Source organism: Lineus longissimus, chromosome 12, assembly GCF_910592395.1.
Source record: "Lineus longissimus chromosome 12, tnLinLong1.2, whole genome shotgun sequence".
NCBI classification, from domain to species: Eukaryota; Metazoa; Nemertea; class Pilidiophora; order Heteronemertea; family Lineidae; genus Lineus; species Lineus longissimus.
Genome location: NC_088319.1, coordinates 6,140,159 through 6,158,842, shown reverse-complemented (window position 1 = coordinate 6,158,842; position 18,684 = coordinate 6,140,159). Strand labels below are relative to the sequence as shown.

At 42.5% G+C, this 18,684-nt stretch overlaps 2 protein-coding genes across 2 annotated transcripts; both read left to right on the top strand.

The window, feature by feature from the left end:
* Positions 1-4,048: 4,048 nt before the first annotated feature.
* On the top strand, positions 4,049-6,412 carry LOC135497266 (uncharacterized). Its single transcript, XM_064787028.1, has one exon. The coding sequence runs from the start codon at positions 4,049-4,051 to the stop codon at positions 6,410-6,412; it is 2,364 nt and encodes a 787-aa protein (XP_064643098.1).
* A 43-nt stretch (positions 6,413-6,455) lies between these two features.
* On the top strand, positions 6,456-8,186 carry LOC135497265 (ATP-dependent DNA helicase pif1-like). The gene has a single exon (XM_064787027.1). The coding sequence runs from the start codon at positions 6,456-6,458 to the stop codon at positions 8,184-8,186; it is 1,731 nt and encodes a 576-aa protein (XP_064643097.1).
* The last annotated feature ends 10,498 nt before the right edge of the window (positions 8,187-18,684 follow it).

The following is an 18,684-nucleotide window of genomic DNA, read 5'->3' as shown; positions in this document are numbered from 1 at the left end:
TTCAGAAACGTACAGTGCGACTTCTGAATATGCAACGCTTGGAGTTGACCAGTGTGACGATTGTCTTTGATAGGTATGATCACAAGCCCTCAATCAAAACAACAGAGAGAGAACGGCGTGGTTCTTCCGTCCAGTCACAGTATCAGATCCAGGGAGGCAGGGATGTGCCTAACTATCGAAAGTTTCTGAAAGGAGCTGGCAACAAGGCTAGCCTTGCAAATTATATCTCGCATTTCATCGTAGAGCATGCCGCTGAATTCATCCCAAACGGTAAATCCATTGTCTTGGCCGGAGGATTCAGTGAGGGAGAACTAGTGAAGGAGGTTACCTCATCTTGTGCATCATCCCTTGAAAGTCTGTATAGCAACCAGGAGGAAGCTGATACCCGCATGATCTTGCACGCTTGCAGTCTCTCAAAGGACTTTGATAGGATCATAATACGTTGTGACGACACAGACGTATTGGTGTTGATGGTCTATTACTTCAGCAGAGGCCACTTAGCTGATCTTGTGTATATGTATGCTGGACATTCAGGGAAGGAACGTTACATTCCAGTACATCTCATTGCAAACCAACTTGGCCCAACAGTATCTCAGTGTCTGCCTGCTGCCCATGCCCTAACAGGATGTGACACTACATGCTCATTGAACAGAATAGGGAAAAAAACTGCCTATTCTACACTGCTAAAAAATGCGGACACGCTGACAGATCTAAAGACTTTGCATTCCGAAAACCTAGAGGTGAACATCACTGTGGCTCGCAGTTATGCTTTACTTTTATATGGAAAGAAGGCCAAGGGTATTGACACCCTTGACGAACTGCGGTATCAGATGGCTACCACGACGGACAAGGCAGCAGCAATGCTCCCCCCAACAGAGGACTCGTTTAAACAACATGTACTTCGTGCAAAGTACCAAACGCAAATATGGTGTGAAAGTCACATCGCAAACCAAGAGGTTGTAGAACCAGTTGGTCATGGCTGGTCTGCTTGTGATGGTGGAGGTATCACTCAGACAATGTTCACTCAAGCAGCTGCTCCAATAGAGGTTCGGAAACTGACCCATCTCTACTGCACTGATAAAGACTGTTTGGATGAGAAGAAATGTCCTTGTGCTCTTGCGAAACTATGGTGCATAGAGGCGTGTGGTTGTGTAAACTGTCAAAACCAGTATAATATTCCTGAAGAAGGTGATGAAATGGAGATGGACATGTAGACAGTTAACTTGCAATGGACATACCGATGACGTTCGTTTTACGAAAGATAGTTTTACTCTGTAAACAGGGGGTAGATTTGGTCATTCTTTACTTACTCACCATGCTATAACATATGTTCTAACCAATGTGAACTCCCAGCTAATGAATTTAATCAGGTCAGACACTGTTTTACATTATCTTACGGTTATATGGTTCTTTTCAGTTCAAAATTGTTTAAAAAAAAATCAAATTTTGGGCATAATTTTGGGCCCGTGGCACCCCTACTAGGATGAAACCACCTGCAATATATTGTTAGATATCCATTTCAATGACGAAGACTGATATAACCAACACAGGTAGTCATTAATGAGGCTTATTTCATCAAAAACTGATGTTTATGAAAAATTTAATTGTTATGTCTTGCCACAAATAGAGTGTTAATTGGCCACATTGTACCCATTTAACCATGCTCAAACATACTTTTCTATCGATGAGACATACCAGCTGACAAATTAAATCAGATGCAACACTATATTATATCATGTATGTTAAGCAAAATACAATAAAATATGTTTAATTTTAACCACAATTTTCATTTTTTTCTTCAAATTTTGGGCTTATTTTTGGACCGTTAACCCCCTACTAGCATAAAACCACAGGAAATATATTGCTAAATGTCCATTTCAATGATATACATTGATATAACCGGCCATGGTAGGCATTAAGGGGCTTTATTTCATCAAAAACGGATATTTATGAATTATCGGCATTTTACGGGTTGTCGCAAGTAGGGGGTTAAACGGCCATGTTGTACCCATTTCAATATGCTGAAACAAATTTTTATATCAATGAGACATCCTAGCTGACAAATTAAATCATATATAACACTGTTATATACAGTATCTGTGGAAAAATATAAGAAAATATCTTTCGTTTTGGTCAAAATTGTCAAAAATTTTCAAATTTTGGGCATATTTTTGGCCCTGTAACCACCCTGCTAGCATAAAACCACCTAAAATATATTGCTAGAGGTCCATTTCAATGATATACACTGATATAACCAGCCATAGTAGACGTTAGAGGGGCTGATTCTCTCATCTAAGCGATTAAAGAAAATCGTCATTTTTTCACTCGTTGCCGCACAGAAGGGGTTAATTCAGCATGTTGTACAACGTTCCTGCAACTACAACATCATTTTTCAGAAACTAGAGATCCATACGAACAAAATGAGACCAATCCCAGCTTGTTATACCTCCGGTAGGGGTATCTCCTTAAATAGAGCCCTTTTTGAGCCTTGGCCGCTACACTATATTGTCAATTCAGGTGAGTTGTTGGCCTAACAGACAAAAGTACCGTGCAACGCTTGATTATTTTGTGTTTTTTCTTCAGTAAACTAAATTCAACTTAGTCGATTGTCGGCGTACGCAGGCCATACATGCGATTCTGAAAACTGATCGATTGTAGGACGTAGGCAGGCCGAGCATTGTGGAAAGTAGATCGGTAAATAAGTGATTGTCGGACACACGGAGCGAGCATACGAGTGTCTTTTTGAGACAGAGAGTATTTATACTGTATTGTTTTAGAGTGATTAGCAAAGCTTTTGTTTGAACTTTGGTGCACCAGAACTTGCATACCCAGTTTCCAAATTCTTTTCCATTTATTTCAGATGGCTTCGTTCAGCGCTCCACTCCCCAATCTTATAGACATGACAACCGCTCTAGACAAGAAAATAAACGAGGTCAGTAAACGGTTTATCGCCCAGCTGGCGTTGGTGCAGGTTGGTTTGTCCGATATGGACAACGAGGCAGCCAAAAACCCCATGAAGAAGCGATCGAATGCACAGTCGGTCCAAGCAATAGCTGAAATTCGGACTGAATTCCTTCAACAAACAACAGACCTCCTTGATGATGTTACGACCCTAGCAAGAGAGGCTCGATACAACATTCAAGCTAAGAAAAATCTAATGGTTAAACTAGATAGAATGGTACGTCAAGTAGCCCGCCTACCTGCGATGCTAACTAATGCCGCCATGAGTGCCCCAGTAGAATCTGCTCCTAGGCAAGGTGCCTCAACATCCACCCCAATGAAACGTAAATGTCTCGCTGCATCAGCTGCCTCCACATCGTCACCATCCAAACCTCAGTTGGAGTTTGATCCCTTTGCTGACGCTATGGACGATGATTCCATCAGTAGCATCTTCGATGCATCTATGGAAACACTCGATGCCAACACGACCACTGACATGACTGATGCCATTTCTGAAGAGGCGGCTCTGGCCTTGGTGAACAGTGATGACAAGGATTCAGACAACAACAATGCCAACACAGACATTTAATTTCTTCTAGATTGCTTCTTCAAGATTCAGATTAATGCTACTATGTGCATACAGTTTTGCAACACTGGGAAAGCCCTCCCATTTCCTATCAAGCCCGTTCCCTCCTAATTTTAAGAACAACAGTTGGGGCTTCAATTTCATGTAGAAAGCAGGTTGAACTTCAAATTCCCAAATTTCAAACTCACAGAACTGTTTACCTCCAAACATACTATACTGAACCAATGTTGCAAAACTTATGCATAGTATTGTACATAGCATCCACAAGTTAACAAACACTTCTTTTCTATTTTTTGTACGAAATATTTTAGTAAATAAATCTGATTGCAATCGAATCGTGGTTCTTCTTTTAACACCATTCATCAAGCACCCTTATGTCACCCCAAACAATCAATAATTAACGAAAATGAGGAAGTAAATACAGTCCTGCTGACCACTTCCCCAAATGATAATCATTAAAATCCTTTGAATTGAATACACCTAATTACCCCAGTACGCATATTTCAGGAATAACTGCTCAATATGCCCAGACGAAGGTGGACACCCCAAGTAACAGGTGAAGCCAAACGCCGTCGGAACCGTCTCAACCAGCAAGAACGCCGTCGACAGCCACAACAGCAACAACAAGAACCCCAAAGGTTTATCGCCCGTCAATTCCCATCGCAGATTGAAACTTTCAGACTTGGTCCTATGAGTGAAACTTGCAAAGACTGTGCTGCATTACGTTTCAGCTCTGAAAACTTCAACTGTTGCCACAATGGTAAAGTCTCATTACCACCATTGCCTCCATATCCGCCTGAATTACAAAACCTCTTCATGGCAAATGATGCACAGTCCAAAAACTTCATGGAAAATATTCGCCAGTACAATAGTTCTGTCTCATTTGCCTCATTTGGTGGGCATGTAGTTCGCCCTTCAGGACGTGGCCCATACACATTTAGACTTCACGGACAGCTGTACCATCGAGCAGGCTCTTTACATCCTCCAGACGATACTCCACACACTTACAGCCAACTGTACATACTAGAAGCCAGTCAAGCAATCGAAGGGCGACTACAACAACCACCAAATGCAAATTGTCGTCAAGATGTCATGGCTACACTGACAACGACCCTTGACGCCATCAACCCCTACGCAGCCGCGTACAGACATATGCATGAACTTGAAGAGGAGCAGACACTTGCAGCACAGCGGAACAACACCCCAATCCCTACTGTAACAATGAATATCATGCGCGGCCATGATCAGCGCCGCTACAATAATCCAACCCGTATGGATGAAGTTGCAGCTGTTTTTGTGTCGCCAGATGGAGCCCCACCTGCCAATCGTGATGTTTTGATCTACCCAAAAGATCATAACCCAAGTAAAATATCATATTTATCGGGGAACATTGACCCCATGGTTTACCCACTATATTTCCCACGAGGCGCTTTAGGGTGGTATCCTGGTATGCAACACACAGCAGAGAGGGCAACTGATCGGTACTGCAAAATCTCTTGCTTGCAGTTTTATGCCCACCGACTTGCTGTAAGAGCTGGCTTCAATGCTATATTCTATGGTGCAAAACTCTTCCAGCAGTATGTCGTTGATGCATATGTCCGCACAGAATCCACAAGAATTGGCTGGATACTACAAAACCAGAAGCAGCTGCGAGTGGAAATGTACCAAGGCCTTATGGACCACATCAATAATCAAGCTGCTGAAGAAAACCGTGCCCCAGGCAAAATTGTCGTCCTCCCTTCATCATTTCAAGGTTCTCCTAGATGTATGCAACAAAATTTCCAGGACGCCATGGCCATTGTATCCAAATATGGAAGACCAGATCTTTTTCTCACATTCACATGCAACCCCAAGTGCAAAGACATCAAAGATGCATTACTACCAAACCAGCAACCTCATGATAGACCAGACATTGTCAGCAGAGTATTCAAGCTACATTTAAAGGAACTGCTTCATGACATTCGCAACAACCATGTCCTTGGAATCCCAATCGCCTACGTTTATGTCATTGAATTTCAAAAACAGGGTCTACCTCACTGCCACCTATTAATCATATTGAGCGAAGAAAGTAAGCTCAAAGAACCAGCTGACATTGACTCCCTCATATCTGCAGAAATACCAGATCCAGACTTACAACCAGACTTATTCAACATCATCAAAACAAGTATGGTTCACGGTCCATGTGGTGCCCTTAACTACGCCTCTCCCTGTATGGTTGACGGCAGCTGCTCCAAAGACTACCCAAAGTCTTTCCAAGAACAAACAGCACTAGCAGTCAACGGATATCCCCTGTACCAAAGGCGAGACAATGGCCGCACTATCATTATAGGAAACAAAGAAATTGACAACAGGTGGATTGTCCCATACAATCCCTATCTTTCCAAAAAGTACAATGCTCACATCAACATTGAGGCATGCACTTCGATTAAGTCTGTCAAATACCTATTCAAATACGTGTACAAGGGCCATGACTGTGCAAACGTCAGACTTACTCAGACAAATGAACTAACACACGATGAGGTTAATACTTTCATTGACACCAGGTATGTCAGTGCTCCTGAGGCATTCTGGAGGCTATCTGAATTTAAACTCCATGAACAGTCGCATTCAGTATATAGACTAGCCATACACCTACCACAACAGCAGCCAGTTTACTTCCAACGAGGCGCCCATGAAGAAGCAGCACAAGCAGCGCAAGAAAAAGACACCATGCTCACAGCCTACTTCAGAGTCAACAGCAACCAACCAACACCATACCTATACACAGAGTTCCCACTTCACTATGTCTGGAATAAAACCAAAAAGATCTGGACTCAACGAAAACAAGGAGGGGACAAGGTTTTGCCACGAATATACTCAGTTAGTCCCAAAGATTCAGAGAAGTAGTGCCACAAACTATAATGACCTCAAAACAGTGGACGGTGAAATAATGAAAACATTCAAGGATGCATGCATACGTCGACAGCTTCTAACAGATGATAGGGAATGGGACCATGCCATGACTGAGGCCACAACCTTTCAAATGCCACAACAACTTCGCACCCTCTTTGCTACAATCCTGATCTACTGCAACCCACAAAATGCTCTCCAGCTCTGGGAAAAGCACAAAGATGCAATGACAGAAGACTTCCTGGACCTCCACCACTTGCCACCTGACAGAGCAGATGACAGAGCCCTTGCCCACATCAGCACCATATTAGAGCAGAACAGTTTGACATGTAGTCACTTCGACCTTCCCGAACCAAACACAAACCCAGAGGTACCAGATTTGCATACTGTTCCCGAGTACGACTTGGAACATGAGCGTAAGGAAGCAACAAGACTGTGTAACATGCTCAACACAGAACAACGCAAGTTTGTCGACCAGATCCTTCAAGACCATGCAGACATCACCAGTCACCAACAACAGAAATGCAGAGCATACTTCCTAGATGGCCCAGGGGGAACAGGCCAAACCATGTGCTACAACACGCTCATTGCCAGCCTCCGCGGTCAAGGAGAGGTTGTTGCACCATGCGCTTGGACAGGAATAGCAGCCACCCTACTGAATGGAGGACGTACAGTCCACAGCCTGTTTAAACTTCCAGTGCCTGTTCCAGACAACAGTGTTTGCAACATAAAACCAACTTCCAAACATGCCCAATATCTTCGGAAAATGGCAATGTTCATCATTGATGAGGCATCCATGATTCCATCCAATGCCCTTAAAGCCATAGACAGGATGCTCAGAGATATCACAGAGACAGACATTCCATTCGGAGGCAAAATTTTCATCCTAGGAGGAGACTTCCGACAAGTCCTGCCCGTTGTTCCGAGGAAGCCACCAGCAGTCATTGTCGAAAATTGCCTCAAGCGCTCACCTCTGTGGCCAATATTTCAGATACACCACCTCACGAAGAACATGCGAACTCAGCACAATGAACAGCACTTTGCAGAATGGTTACTCGCACTAGTGGTCACACAAAATATTGCAGACGAAGTGTTCAGCAACATACAAAATCCAAGACTTCTAGCAGACACTGTCATCCTCACTCCCACCAACGAACATGCTCTTCGAATAAATGATGAAATCACACACAAGATACCAGGCACAACAAAACTCTACACAAGTGCAGACAAGATCGTATGCGAAGATGAACGCGAAGCCCTACAGTATCCACTGGAATTCCTCAACTCGATCACACCCACAGGCATGCCACCACACAGACTGCTTTTGAAACCAGGCGTCATCATTATGCTCCTCCGTAACCTGGACATCAAGAAGGGCTTATGCAATGGAACAAGACTTATAGTCAGACACCTCCACACACACGTTATAGACGCAGAGATTCTCACTGGTGCCAACAAAGGCGATTACGTGCTTATACCAAGGATTAAATTGGCCCCTTCAGATGCTCACCTGCCCTTTATTCTAGAAAGAACACAGTTCCCAATCAGAGTCAGTTACTGCATGACAATCAATAAAGCACAAGGCCAAACCTTCGACAAAGTAGGATTGTACCTTCCAACCCCTGTCTTCAGCCACGGACAGCTCTACGTAGCTTTCTCAAGATCACGTCGCTTCACAGATATAACAGTACAAATCAATCCCACAACAAAACAAGGCTTCCACAATGAGAATGCAATCACCCAAAATGTTGTCTACCAAGAAGTACTTTAAAACTCGAGATCTAAAGAACAACCGCCAAATCCACAACTTCTGTAAGTCAGACCGACAACCCCTTTGCACATAACATTTCCCCCATCACTACAGCCCTCATTTACCCAGCAATCGCGCAGAGCGCAGGTAGTGCTAGTAAACTTGTTAATTAATACTCTTGTCTTCCGGCTTCATCTTCTACCAGTAATTAGTCTCCTTGCAAGTTCAGCCGATCTACAGCAGCAGGTCTTCTGGATACCCCGTATCCAGGACACTTGTGTACAAGCCAACGCATAATTGCGCATTTAATCCGTGCACACCACACCAGCGACCGTGACCCCAGCGTGTGTTATTTACACTCCATTCACTCAGTACTACCTATTAGTGTACCCCTTTGTATAATATACCCGATCTATAGAATTTACAAACTGGCGGGACAGGTGGAATCATACAGTAGTCGAGAGAGCTTGCTCTTCAAGTACATATGTATATTTTAGGGTATATCCAAATGCATAAGATATTGACCATATTGGAAGTGTAACATTTTTATTGATCCACTCTATACAAAATGTACACCAGCGCTTCAAGATTAATGGCGCACTCCCAGCCAATGAGGATGTTGCTGACCAACAAGAAGAATCGCAAGTTTTCTTTTTTGCTTGAATAACAGAGTACATCCAATCATAAAAAACCTTTTCAGACACCACGCGAAAAAAAAAAGTGGTTTGTGGAACAGAGTCGACATGCTGCTTCACTTTCTGTGCCACTGGCGTTCTACCTACTGCTGCTTGGTGCTCCACCTCCTGCTACTGGCACTCGACCTGCAGCTGCTGGTGCTCCACCAACTGCTGCTGACGCTCCGCCACCAGGCTCCACGCCAGAAAGATGTCAGATGACCTCTCATATGAGGATTAAGACAACCAATTTTGACCCCTCAGCCTATAAAGGCTGGTGTCGTCTGTCGGTCCATCTTTCCGTTGAACTCGTTTCCGAAGCCTTTCTCCGTAATCATAAATGCTAGGCCTTTTTTCATCTTGGATATTTGAAGGTCTTATGGTGCCATTGTGCCATTTAGCGAGAACTCTAAAAATGTGCTGATGAAAGATGATGAAAATCCCTCACCCATTTCCTGAAAGTGGCTGACGAGAACCATAGAATCAACTTTCATTGGCCTAATCCCTGTACACGGTGCCAGTTGAATAAAATCAACTGGCACAGTGTACAAAATCTGTCCTGTGCAGTCAACCTTGGAAGGATTTTGAAACCGGTGGTATCAAATTAATCGAGAGAGCTTGTTCTTCAAGTACATATGTATATTTTAGGGTATATCCAAAATTCTAAAAGATATTGACCATATTGGAAGTGTGTCATTTTTCTTTTTTGCTTGCATAACAGAGCACATCCAATCAACAAAAACCTTTTCAGACACCACGCGGAAAAAAATAGATAATGCCAAAGTGTTTGGTGGAACAGAGTCGACATGCTGCATCACTTTCTGTGTCACTGACGTACTACTTGCTGCTGCTTGGTGCTCCACCTCCAGCTGCTGGCACTGGACCTGCAGCTGCTGGTGCTCCACCAACTGCTGCTGGCGCTCCGCCACCAGGCTCCACGCCAGAAAGATGTCAGATGACCTCTCATATGAGGATTAAGATAACCAGTTTTGACCCCTCAGCCCATAAAGGCTGGTGTCGTCTGTCCGTCCATCTGTCCGTTCAATTCGTTTCCAGCGCTTCAAGATAGATGGCGTACTCCCAGCCAATGGGGATGTTGCTGACCAACAAGAACAACAGAGCACATCCAAGCATAAAAAACCTTTTCAAATACCACGCGGAAAGAAATAGATAATGCCAAAGTGTTTGGTGGAACAGAGTCGACATGCTGCTTCACTTTCTGTGCAATTTGCGTTCTACTTACTGCTGCTTGGTGCTCCACCTCCAGCTGCTGGCACTGGACCTGCAGCTGCTGGTGCTCAACCTACTGCTGCTGGCGCTCTGCCACCAGGCTCCACGCCAGAAAGTTGTCAGATAACCTCTCATATGAGGATTAAGATAACCAGTTTTTAACCCTCAGCCCATAAAGCCTGGTGTCATTTTTCCATCCATCTGTCCGTTCAACTCGTTTCCGGAGCGTATCTTCGTAACCATAAATGCTAGGCCTTTTCATCTTGGATATTTGAAGGTCTTATGGTGCCATTGTGCCATTTGGCGAGAACTCTAAAAATGTGCTGATGAAAGATGATGAAAATCCCTCACCCATTTCCTAAAAGTTGCTGACGAGAACCATAGAATCAACTTTCATTGGCATAATCCCTGTACACAGTGCCAGGTGAATAGAATCAACTGGCACAGTGTACAAAATCTGTCCTGGGTAGTTAACGATGGAGGATTTTAAATCTGCTGGTAACAAATTAATCGAGAGAGCTTGCTCTTTAAGTACATATGTATATTTAAGGGTATATCCAAAATTATAAAAGATTTTGACCATACATTTGAAGTGTAAAATTTTTATTGATCCTCTCTGTACAAAATGTACACCAGCGCTTCAAAATAGATGGTGTACTCCCAGCCAATGAAGATGTTGCTGACCAACAAGAACAACAGAGCACATCCAAGCATAAAAACTTTTTCAGATGCCGCACGGAAAGAAATAGATAATACCAAAGTGATTGGTGGAACAGAGTCGACATGCTGCTTCACTTTCTGTGCCACTGGCCTTGTACTTACTGGTGCTTGGTGCTCCACCTCCAGCTACTGGCACTGGACCTGCAGCTGCTGGTGCTTCACCAACTGATGCTGACGCTCCGCCACCAGGCTCCACGCCAGAAAGATGTCAGATGACCTCTCATATGAGGATTAAGACAACCAGTTTGACCCCTCAGCTAATAAAGGCTGGTGTCGTCTGTCCGTCCATCTGTCCGTTGAACTCGTTTCCAAAGCCTATCTCCGTAACCACAAATGCTAGGTATCTTCATTTTGGGTATTTGAAGGTCTTATGGTGCCATTGTGCCTTTTGGCAGTTTTGACGATTTTTGAACTACGCTCCGCCCCAGAGAGCGCTAAGGGATCACGTCCAAAGTCCGCACGCGATATTCGCCGGCGAAATTCACCCTACAGTATTTCGCCTGCGAAATCTGTCCGAAAATCGACCGGCGAATGTGAGGCGATAATATGAAATCGCCGGAATGTCAGATGCGAAATTCGCCCACAATCGCGCCAATTCTTCTATTTGAGACAAGACCACAATTGATTTTTTAAGCCTTTTAGCAGTTAAATTGTCAATGTTTGACCGCGACGCATCAAAGAACGCGTCAAGTAGTGAAACTGAAATTCGGATATGATATACGGGTTAGTCTTGCGAGTAACTGGTGCGATGGAAATTGGTGATTGACCACGGAAATTTTTTTATAATCGACAAATTAGACAGACTTTGATATTTCCACTGTTTTCAGCCAACTGGCAGAAAAAACTCAAAACACGCCCCCTATTACCCAATTAGCAAAATTCGAAATTAATTTTTTCATCAAATAATTTCTTTATATCTGCCACAGCAAATATTTTTTCAATACCTCTCCAAATACGTACTTGAGAGTAAAAAACATGCACTCGTCTAATTGATAGGCCTCGACCCTCCAACCTATGAATATTCATTAGCGGTCTTGTCTCATTTCGCCCCCAAAATCGCTCCAGGCGATAATGGAGCGATTTTACGAAATTGGTGGCTCTTGCATGCTTGTCCGATATTCGGAACGATTTTGCAACGACTTTCGTCTTGTTTTATTGGCGGAAAAGTGCAGTCACGTAAACAAATCGGGTCATACTAAACAGCGTCCACCAGGTTTAAACACATACATACATTAAAGCCATCAAAGTAAAATATAATGGTCATAAACGAAATAAGCATGAAATTTTCAGGAAATGTATTTTTTATGGTGTATGTATTACGTTTTGGCCACAAAATTTTATATGATGACTTTATACCCGACTTTAAACCTGGTGAATGCTGGTGGGCGCTGGTTGACGCTGTTTAGGATAACCGGATACTACAATGATCTTGATTGGTTGGCTGAGACTCGGAAACATAAGCCTAACTATGATTAGCTGTATGATTTGGTACATTCTGCCACAATCCTTCGGAATACATACCATAATACTAAGAACCTCAAACCTCTGTGCCAAATTTGTGTAGCTCCTCGTGGATAGATGTGATGTATATGATTACTGCAGTCAGGTTGACCGGGAATTCCAGTTTGTGTTTTTGTTCGGTCTGCTATCAGCTGATGTCGGAATACGCATACTACAACACATGTAGGCCTCTAATATTCGCTACGTTCCGATGGTTGGTGAGAGCGAATTAGGCGCGATTATTATTTTTGCCTGCGATTTTTATTCAGTCTGAATTTTCGCCTGATCATAATAGAATCGCCGAAGCAGGGAGCGATTTGGAGGCGAATGAGTGTGGCGATATTCGACCAGGCGAATTTTCGCCCCGACTCGCGCAGCGAATATTCGCGTGCGGACTTTGGACGTGATCCCTAAATGCAAGAAAACTACTTTTGGCTATTTCTCATGAATTATGATAGCTAGAATCATTGATTTTTTACTGTGGAAACCGCTCATAAGACAACACCACATAATACCTGGGTTTTAGATTTAATGTATACTTTATTGGGTGTATCTTGGTTTATTGTGTTATTGTTATTATTTTCATGAATTTGGTCACCAATGCCTGAATGCCTTGCCCCTTTCAGGTGTTTAGAAATATTAAATGCTTGCCCCGCTATGGGTTAAGGATGCTATGTATTAAAATCATAACTTAGTGTGAATTCTACAGGGAATATAACATAAAGTTGCTGGAAATATATTGAGTGCCAATGTTTTAGCAGTAGCACTGTTCGTTCGGATTAGAAAAAAAAGTTTTGGACTAGGTGGTGATGATTGTACTCCGAACTGAAACACGCACTGATCAATTTTTTTCATATTTTTCGTTACTTGGTGTGTTGTCTTGGACTTACTCCTACATTGTCAAGGCAGAAAACATTGAAGATGCAATGACAAACAGGCTTCAAAGTGTTCTCTAGAGAGTGCCTGATTTATACAAAACAATTGGAGATTCATTTTTGCTAGTATTCAATGACTTGGAAGAGGCAAGACTTAGAAAATATTATGATGAATCTTAGAATTCAATTTACTCAAAATGAGCTAAATAGCGCACTATGTTTGATGATGCAACATAACGTTTTTTGTATTTCTGAATAGAATCAGATGAAATTTTGACAAGATTTAAGGAGAAGAAAATATTTCAAAATTGTAACAGTTCACGAAGCGTTACATGAGTGACAATTTTTACACACTGCTCTTCAGCTATTAATAGTTTATGCCTTCTAAGGCAAGAATACACCTTAGTCTGTACAATTGCTGTGATCATGCTCTCACAGGCACTAAGTGAACGTATCATTTCCTTTGCTTGTATTTAGTTCCTGCTAATGATTTTCTTTTCATGTAATGCCACCCGTGTCTGGCCAATGAACATGTCTAATGATTAAGTGCGTTTATGTAAGTCTGTAAGTGATAAAGTTTGTATTTTATTATTAGTATTATTATTGTGCCTTTTTCTATTTAGCATCCTCATCATCATCATCATCATAAGCATCCGTATCAATCCAAAAAATACTATCATTCCAACAATGAGTTTCGACGACACGCTGAAATATCTTGTGCGTATAAAACGCATCGAAAACAAAGATTCATTATGCTTATGATCAGGCTCTCACTACCGCCATGGGGCATGCAGATGGTTTAAAAGAAACACATCCTGGGCATTTGCATATTCTGAGGAAGGGGCAGGGAAGGCAACCTTAAGGAGCCAAAAACCACCAAAATTAGCCAAAGGCTTGGATGAGCTGTGATGCTTACAATCAAACCTTCCCTAGTCAGGGATGTAATGAATTTCACAAGACATCTAACCCGGTCAAAGAAGTTATGCAGGGAGGTAAAAAGATCAAAATTGGTGGTGTGTCACCATGTGACGTTTTAACATCAATAGCCACATGCTGATCACCAGCTAGAAGATCTTCTGTAGAGTGAGAGGCAGAGCAATTTAAAGTCGTATATCAGACCAAAACCCGACTACCATCTATCTTCCACACACAGGAAAGTGATGATATTGCATTTTATCAGATGGTATTGTTCATTTATGATTCTAAGGCGATTTTTCGGAAATGGTTGATTTATCTGATGGAAATTCCTCCTCCCCGAGAAATCTCAATGCCGCCCTAGAAATAGCATGAATATAGGTCAATATGTAAATGAGAGCCGTGACGCGTTGCAGGGAATCAGGTTTTCAAAATGGCGTCGATGTTTAGTGAAATCAATTGGAGCTCGGACGAATATAACGAATTTGACGAGTTAGACAGTGCAGAATTGGATGAGAACCAACAAGTTGCTGAGCTTGGGATATCGCCGTACCAGTATGAGCCAGAGACAGATGAAAGTGGAGAGGAATCTGCTGACGAGTCGGAAATGGATCAGGATGAGGATGACGAGCCCCCGTTAGAATTGGATAATTGGCAAGTATAGTAGGCCCTAAACACTCTGCCTCTGTGGCTCTGGACAGCTCACGATCACACACTGATCCTTCAGATTCCCTCACATCGCGACATCCCGTACATAGCTGCTGGCTAGCTATATTGTACCCTTTTGTGGAATCATTTATTTCCTTTGTTGTCGATATGACGGTGTAGGCCTAGCCTAATACTAAATGCACACCATGTACACATGCATTGCATCTGTGCATGCATGCCATTGCATGCACGCAACGAACAGCCAACACATCATGACATGTCATCTCATGATCCTGATGGTAGGCCCCATAAATCCTGCCGTCTCTTCCAGGCTTTCTCTTTTTCTGGCCCCCTGCCATGTCATGATGACCAGCTAGCTGTGCCTGTAACAAATTTGTAGTAGACATAAGAAACTAAAAGAAAAATGAGGATATTTTCTGGCTGGGCAACTGAAACGTCAACAACACAAAATTAGAATAAAATTAAATCAATCACCTCATGTCATCAAAATCAGAAATTATCTTCCACAAAATCTGGGCCTAAAGCTTACTATAGCATGAAATGGTTGTCCTCATCACACAATATGCATTGTAAGTGCAGTAATTAAGGAGGAACCAGATAAAATCCATTTGCCATGCATTGTTTACATGTTCACACGGTGTTCCGCCGTAACACAATCCACATATTTTGTGACCCGATCTGGCAAAATGAGTCACATTGACCAACATTCACAAAATGAGTTATGGATATCATGAGAAAGATATCCATAACTCATTTTGTGAATGTTGGTCAATGTGACTCATTTTGCCAGATCGGGTCACAAAATATGTGGATTGTGTTACGGCGGAACACCGTGTGAACATGTAAACAATGCATGGCAAATGGATTTTATCTGGTTCCTCCTTAATTACTGCACTTACAATGCATATTGTGTGATGAGGACAACCATTTCATGCTATAGTAAGCTTTAGGCCCAGATTTTGTGGAAGATAATTTCTGATTTTGATGACATGAGGTGATTGATTTAATTTTATTCTAATTTTGTGTTGTTGACGTTTCAGTTGCCCAGCCAGAAAATATCCTCATTTTTCTTTTAGTTTCTTATGTCTACTACAAATTTGTTACAGGCACAGCTAGCTGGTCATCATGACATGGCAGGGGGCCAGAAAAAGAGAAAGCCTGGAAGAGACGGCAGGTGGATCAAACAAAAGAAAAAAGATGTCCGCAGTCCGAGCAGCGAAAACTAAAACGTGTGCTGAAAGCCAGGAAGAGTGTATGTATTCAATCGCCGCAATTTCTCAATTTCAGCTGTATATTAAGAAGAAAGTGTTGGAATAAAAAGTCATGTTATTATTTTCTTCTTTCAACTTCAAGTGATTTATTGTCTCTGCATATATTCAAGGTGAAGTACACTTTCTCATCATGCACACTCCACCGTCTATAATACTGGTTGTGGTTCACTTGCTTTGCTCACCTATTCGCCAACCTGCACTGTCCATGTCTAGTCTTCTGTGTGTTAAACTTGTCCTTCCTTTTATTTTGCTTCGCTTTGTCTGTGTCATTGCTATGAATTTGTATTATTGTGCATTCAACACCAAACCAGGTAGGCGTGCTGCGGGGCGGGGACTGGCCTGGTTTTTCAAACCAGATCTTAATCAAATTGCTTAGACTTTGATTTTTTTTCTGTTGACCAGTGATGACCACCTTAGATGCGACCCACCTTCCCGATATTATTGCCCTGTTCCGGAAGCTGCGGAGAGATTATAATGGCCTCAACAATGCATACAATGGTCTCATGAAAGTTGTTGAGGAAGCAGCCAATGACCAGGTCGAGTTACAGGAGCAGCTTCTGTTCCTGCAGGAACTCCATCAGCAGGATTTAAAGCAGGTTGCGGCCCAGCAGAACAGTATCCATGATCTGGTATGTAGTGGGAAGGTGGCGTCCGAGACGATTACTGAACTAAAAGGAGGATAAGGGCAAGGTAAATAATTACAGACCTGTGTCACTTTTACCTGTTGTTTCAAAGGTCCTAGAGAGATTAATTCATAATAAAGTTTATCCTGCCATCCTACATCATTTGAATGATGCACATCACGGGTTTCGAGCAAAACGCTCCACGGGTACACAATGGTTGATGTTCTCCATCAGTGGGGAGAAGCTCTAGATAAGGGTAAGCAAGTGGATGTTATTTATCTGGGCCCGAATGCATAAAAGAGGCATTACTATACTATGGTTTAGCCTATTCTGAGAATTGGTATTCCCCTCTTCGTGGTGTAGGAAAATTGCTATGCATATAACGAAGTGAAACTATTCAAAGTATGACAATACAGAGAATAGCTTATTACATGGTTTAGCGTTGATCTATGGTATTGGAGTGAATTGGCAAGGAAATCTATTTTTATATGCAATTCACACTCGACCTAATGTCAATCACAATAGAGTTTGGTTTCAGAACTGTAAAGGCCTATCCTTGTCACGGACAACATGTGCTCCAAGATAGGTCGTCAGCATGTTCAATGCGAGGAAGTCGCACAACCTGCCAAAACACAGCCTGCTGCAACAAGAAAACGTGCGAAGAACTAAGAAAGTTCAGAGCGGGATTTTTTTATAGATTGTGTAAGGGACCACGTGAAAACAATCGAAGACAAAAAAACTGATGCGGGGATAAATCGGAAAAAGGCTAGTGCATGGGCCAGTGTGTACAAAACATTTTCCTCTCGGTACAAGGACTTACGAAGTGAAAAACAGCTCAAAGATCAGTGGAAAACGATGAAAATTGGCGCAAAAAAGACATATTCGGATTTTAACAAAGAGAGACAGAAAACTGGGGGTGGACCAGCACCAGACCCACCACAGGGACTCGATGAAGAAATATATCGCCTGATACCTGCCGAATTTAAACAGTACACCAATCCCTTCGACGATGATTCTCAGCCACCGGACGATGTCCCAGACCTAGGCCTACCAATCGAGCCGATACTAAGGTAAGCTAAGACCCACCTCATACGACCCAACCCAAACAGACTGCCTGCCCCCACCCCACCCCAGACTGAAAGACTGCCCCCCCCCCCCAAATACAGTTCGAGTAGGCTATTAAGGTGGAAAATAAAGTTCCAATATTTTTAGGGAAGGATAAAAATTCTTAAGCCCTTTCATTTCTTTTTTCTCAGAGAAGAAACCCAGGAAAACGACGAAATACGAATTTTATCCATTCCTTCTGCACTTTCGTTCCAAGCGCATCCACAACAGCCGGTACCTAGCACGTCCAAAGGATCGTCGAGGCGAAACACTCCCGAGCCGAAAGCAAAGAAGCAGAAAACTGCATCAATTTCTCCCGAAGACCAGCTTGTGCAATTTGCCACGGAACAACATGAGCTTAAAATGGCTAACCTGCGGGAACTACATCAGGCCAAAATGGAAGTAATGGAAATGAAGCAAAATAAGGCTTTACTGAAATTGGAGATTGTGAAGAAACAGGATCAGCCTTCTTTGGACTATAATAACGTTTACTCTATGCAACAACTTTGAACAGTTTACTTTTGTCCCACTCACAGTATTCATTAATCCGCGGTTGCGACCTGTGATATAGATTTTTCATTATGATTCATTGAGCCTACTAGTTTTGTACCATGGTTTTTGTTTGAAACTGAGATAGACTGCAGACATAAGAGAATTATGGAGGATTTGTTAGATGATTTTGGTAATGTTCGAAATTTGCAAGAACTTCGTGCCAGGAGGCAGTTGAGACGAGAGAGGGTCATTAGAGATCGTCTCAACCCGTTTGAGTATTACAATGATGACGAGTTTCATAAGAGGTTTCGTTTCACCAAAGAAAACACGCGATACATTGTTGATTTAGTGGCAGATGATATCCACCATGAAACAGAGCGCAATCATGCTTTGCCTCCATAAATGCAAGTTTTGATTGCTCTTAGGTTTTATGGAACGGGTGCCTT

Coding starts and splice junctions, on each gene's coding strand:
- LOC135497266 (XM_064787028.1), top strand. CDS start 4,049: ATGCCCAGACGAAGGTGGACACCCCAAGTAACAGGTGAAGCCAAACGC.
- LOC135497265 (XM_064787027.1), top strand. CDS start 6,456: ATGAAAACATTCAAGGATGCATGCATACGTCGACAGCTTCTAACAGAT.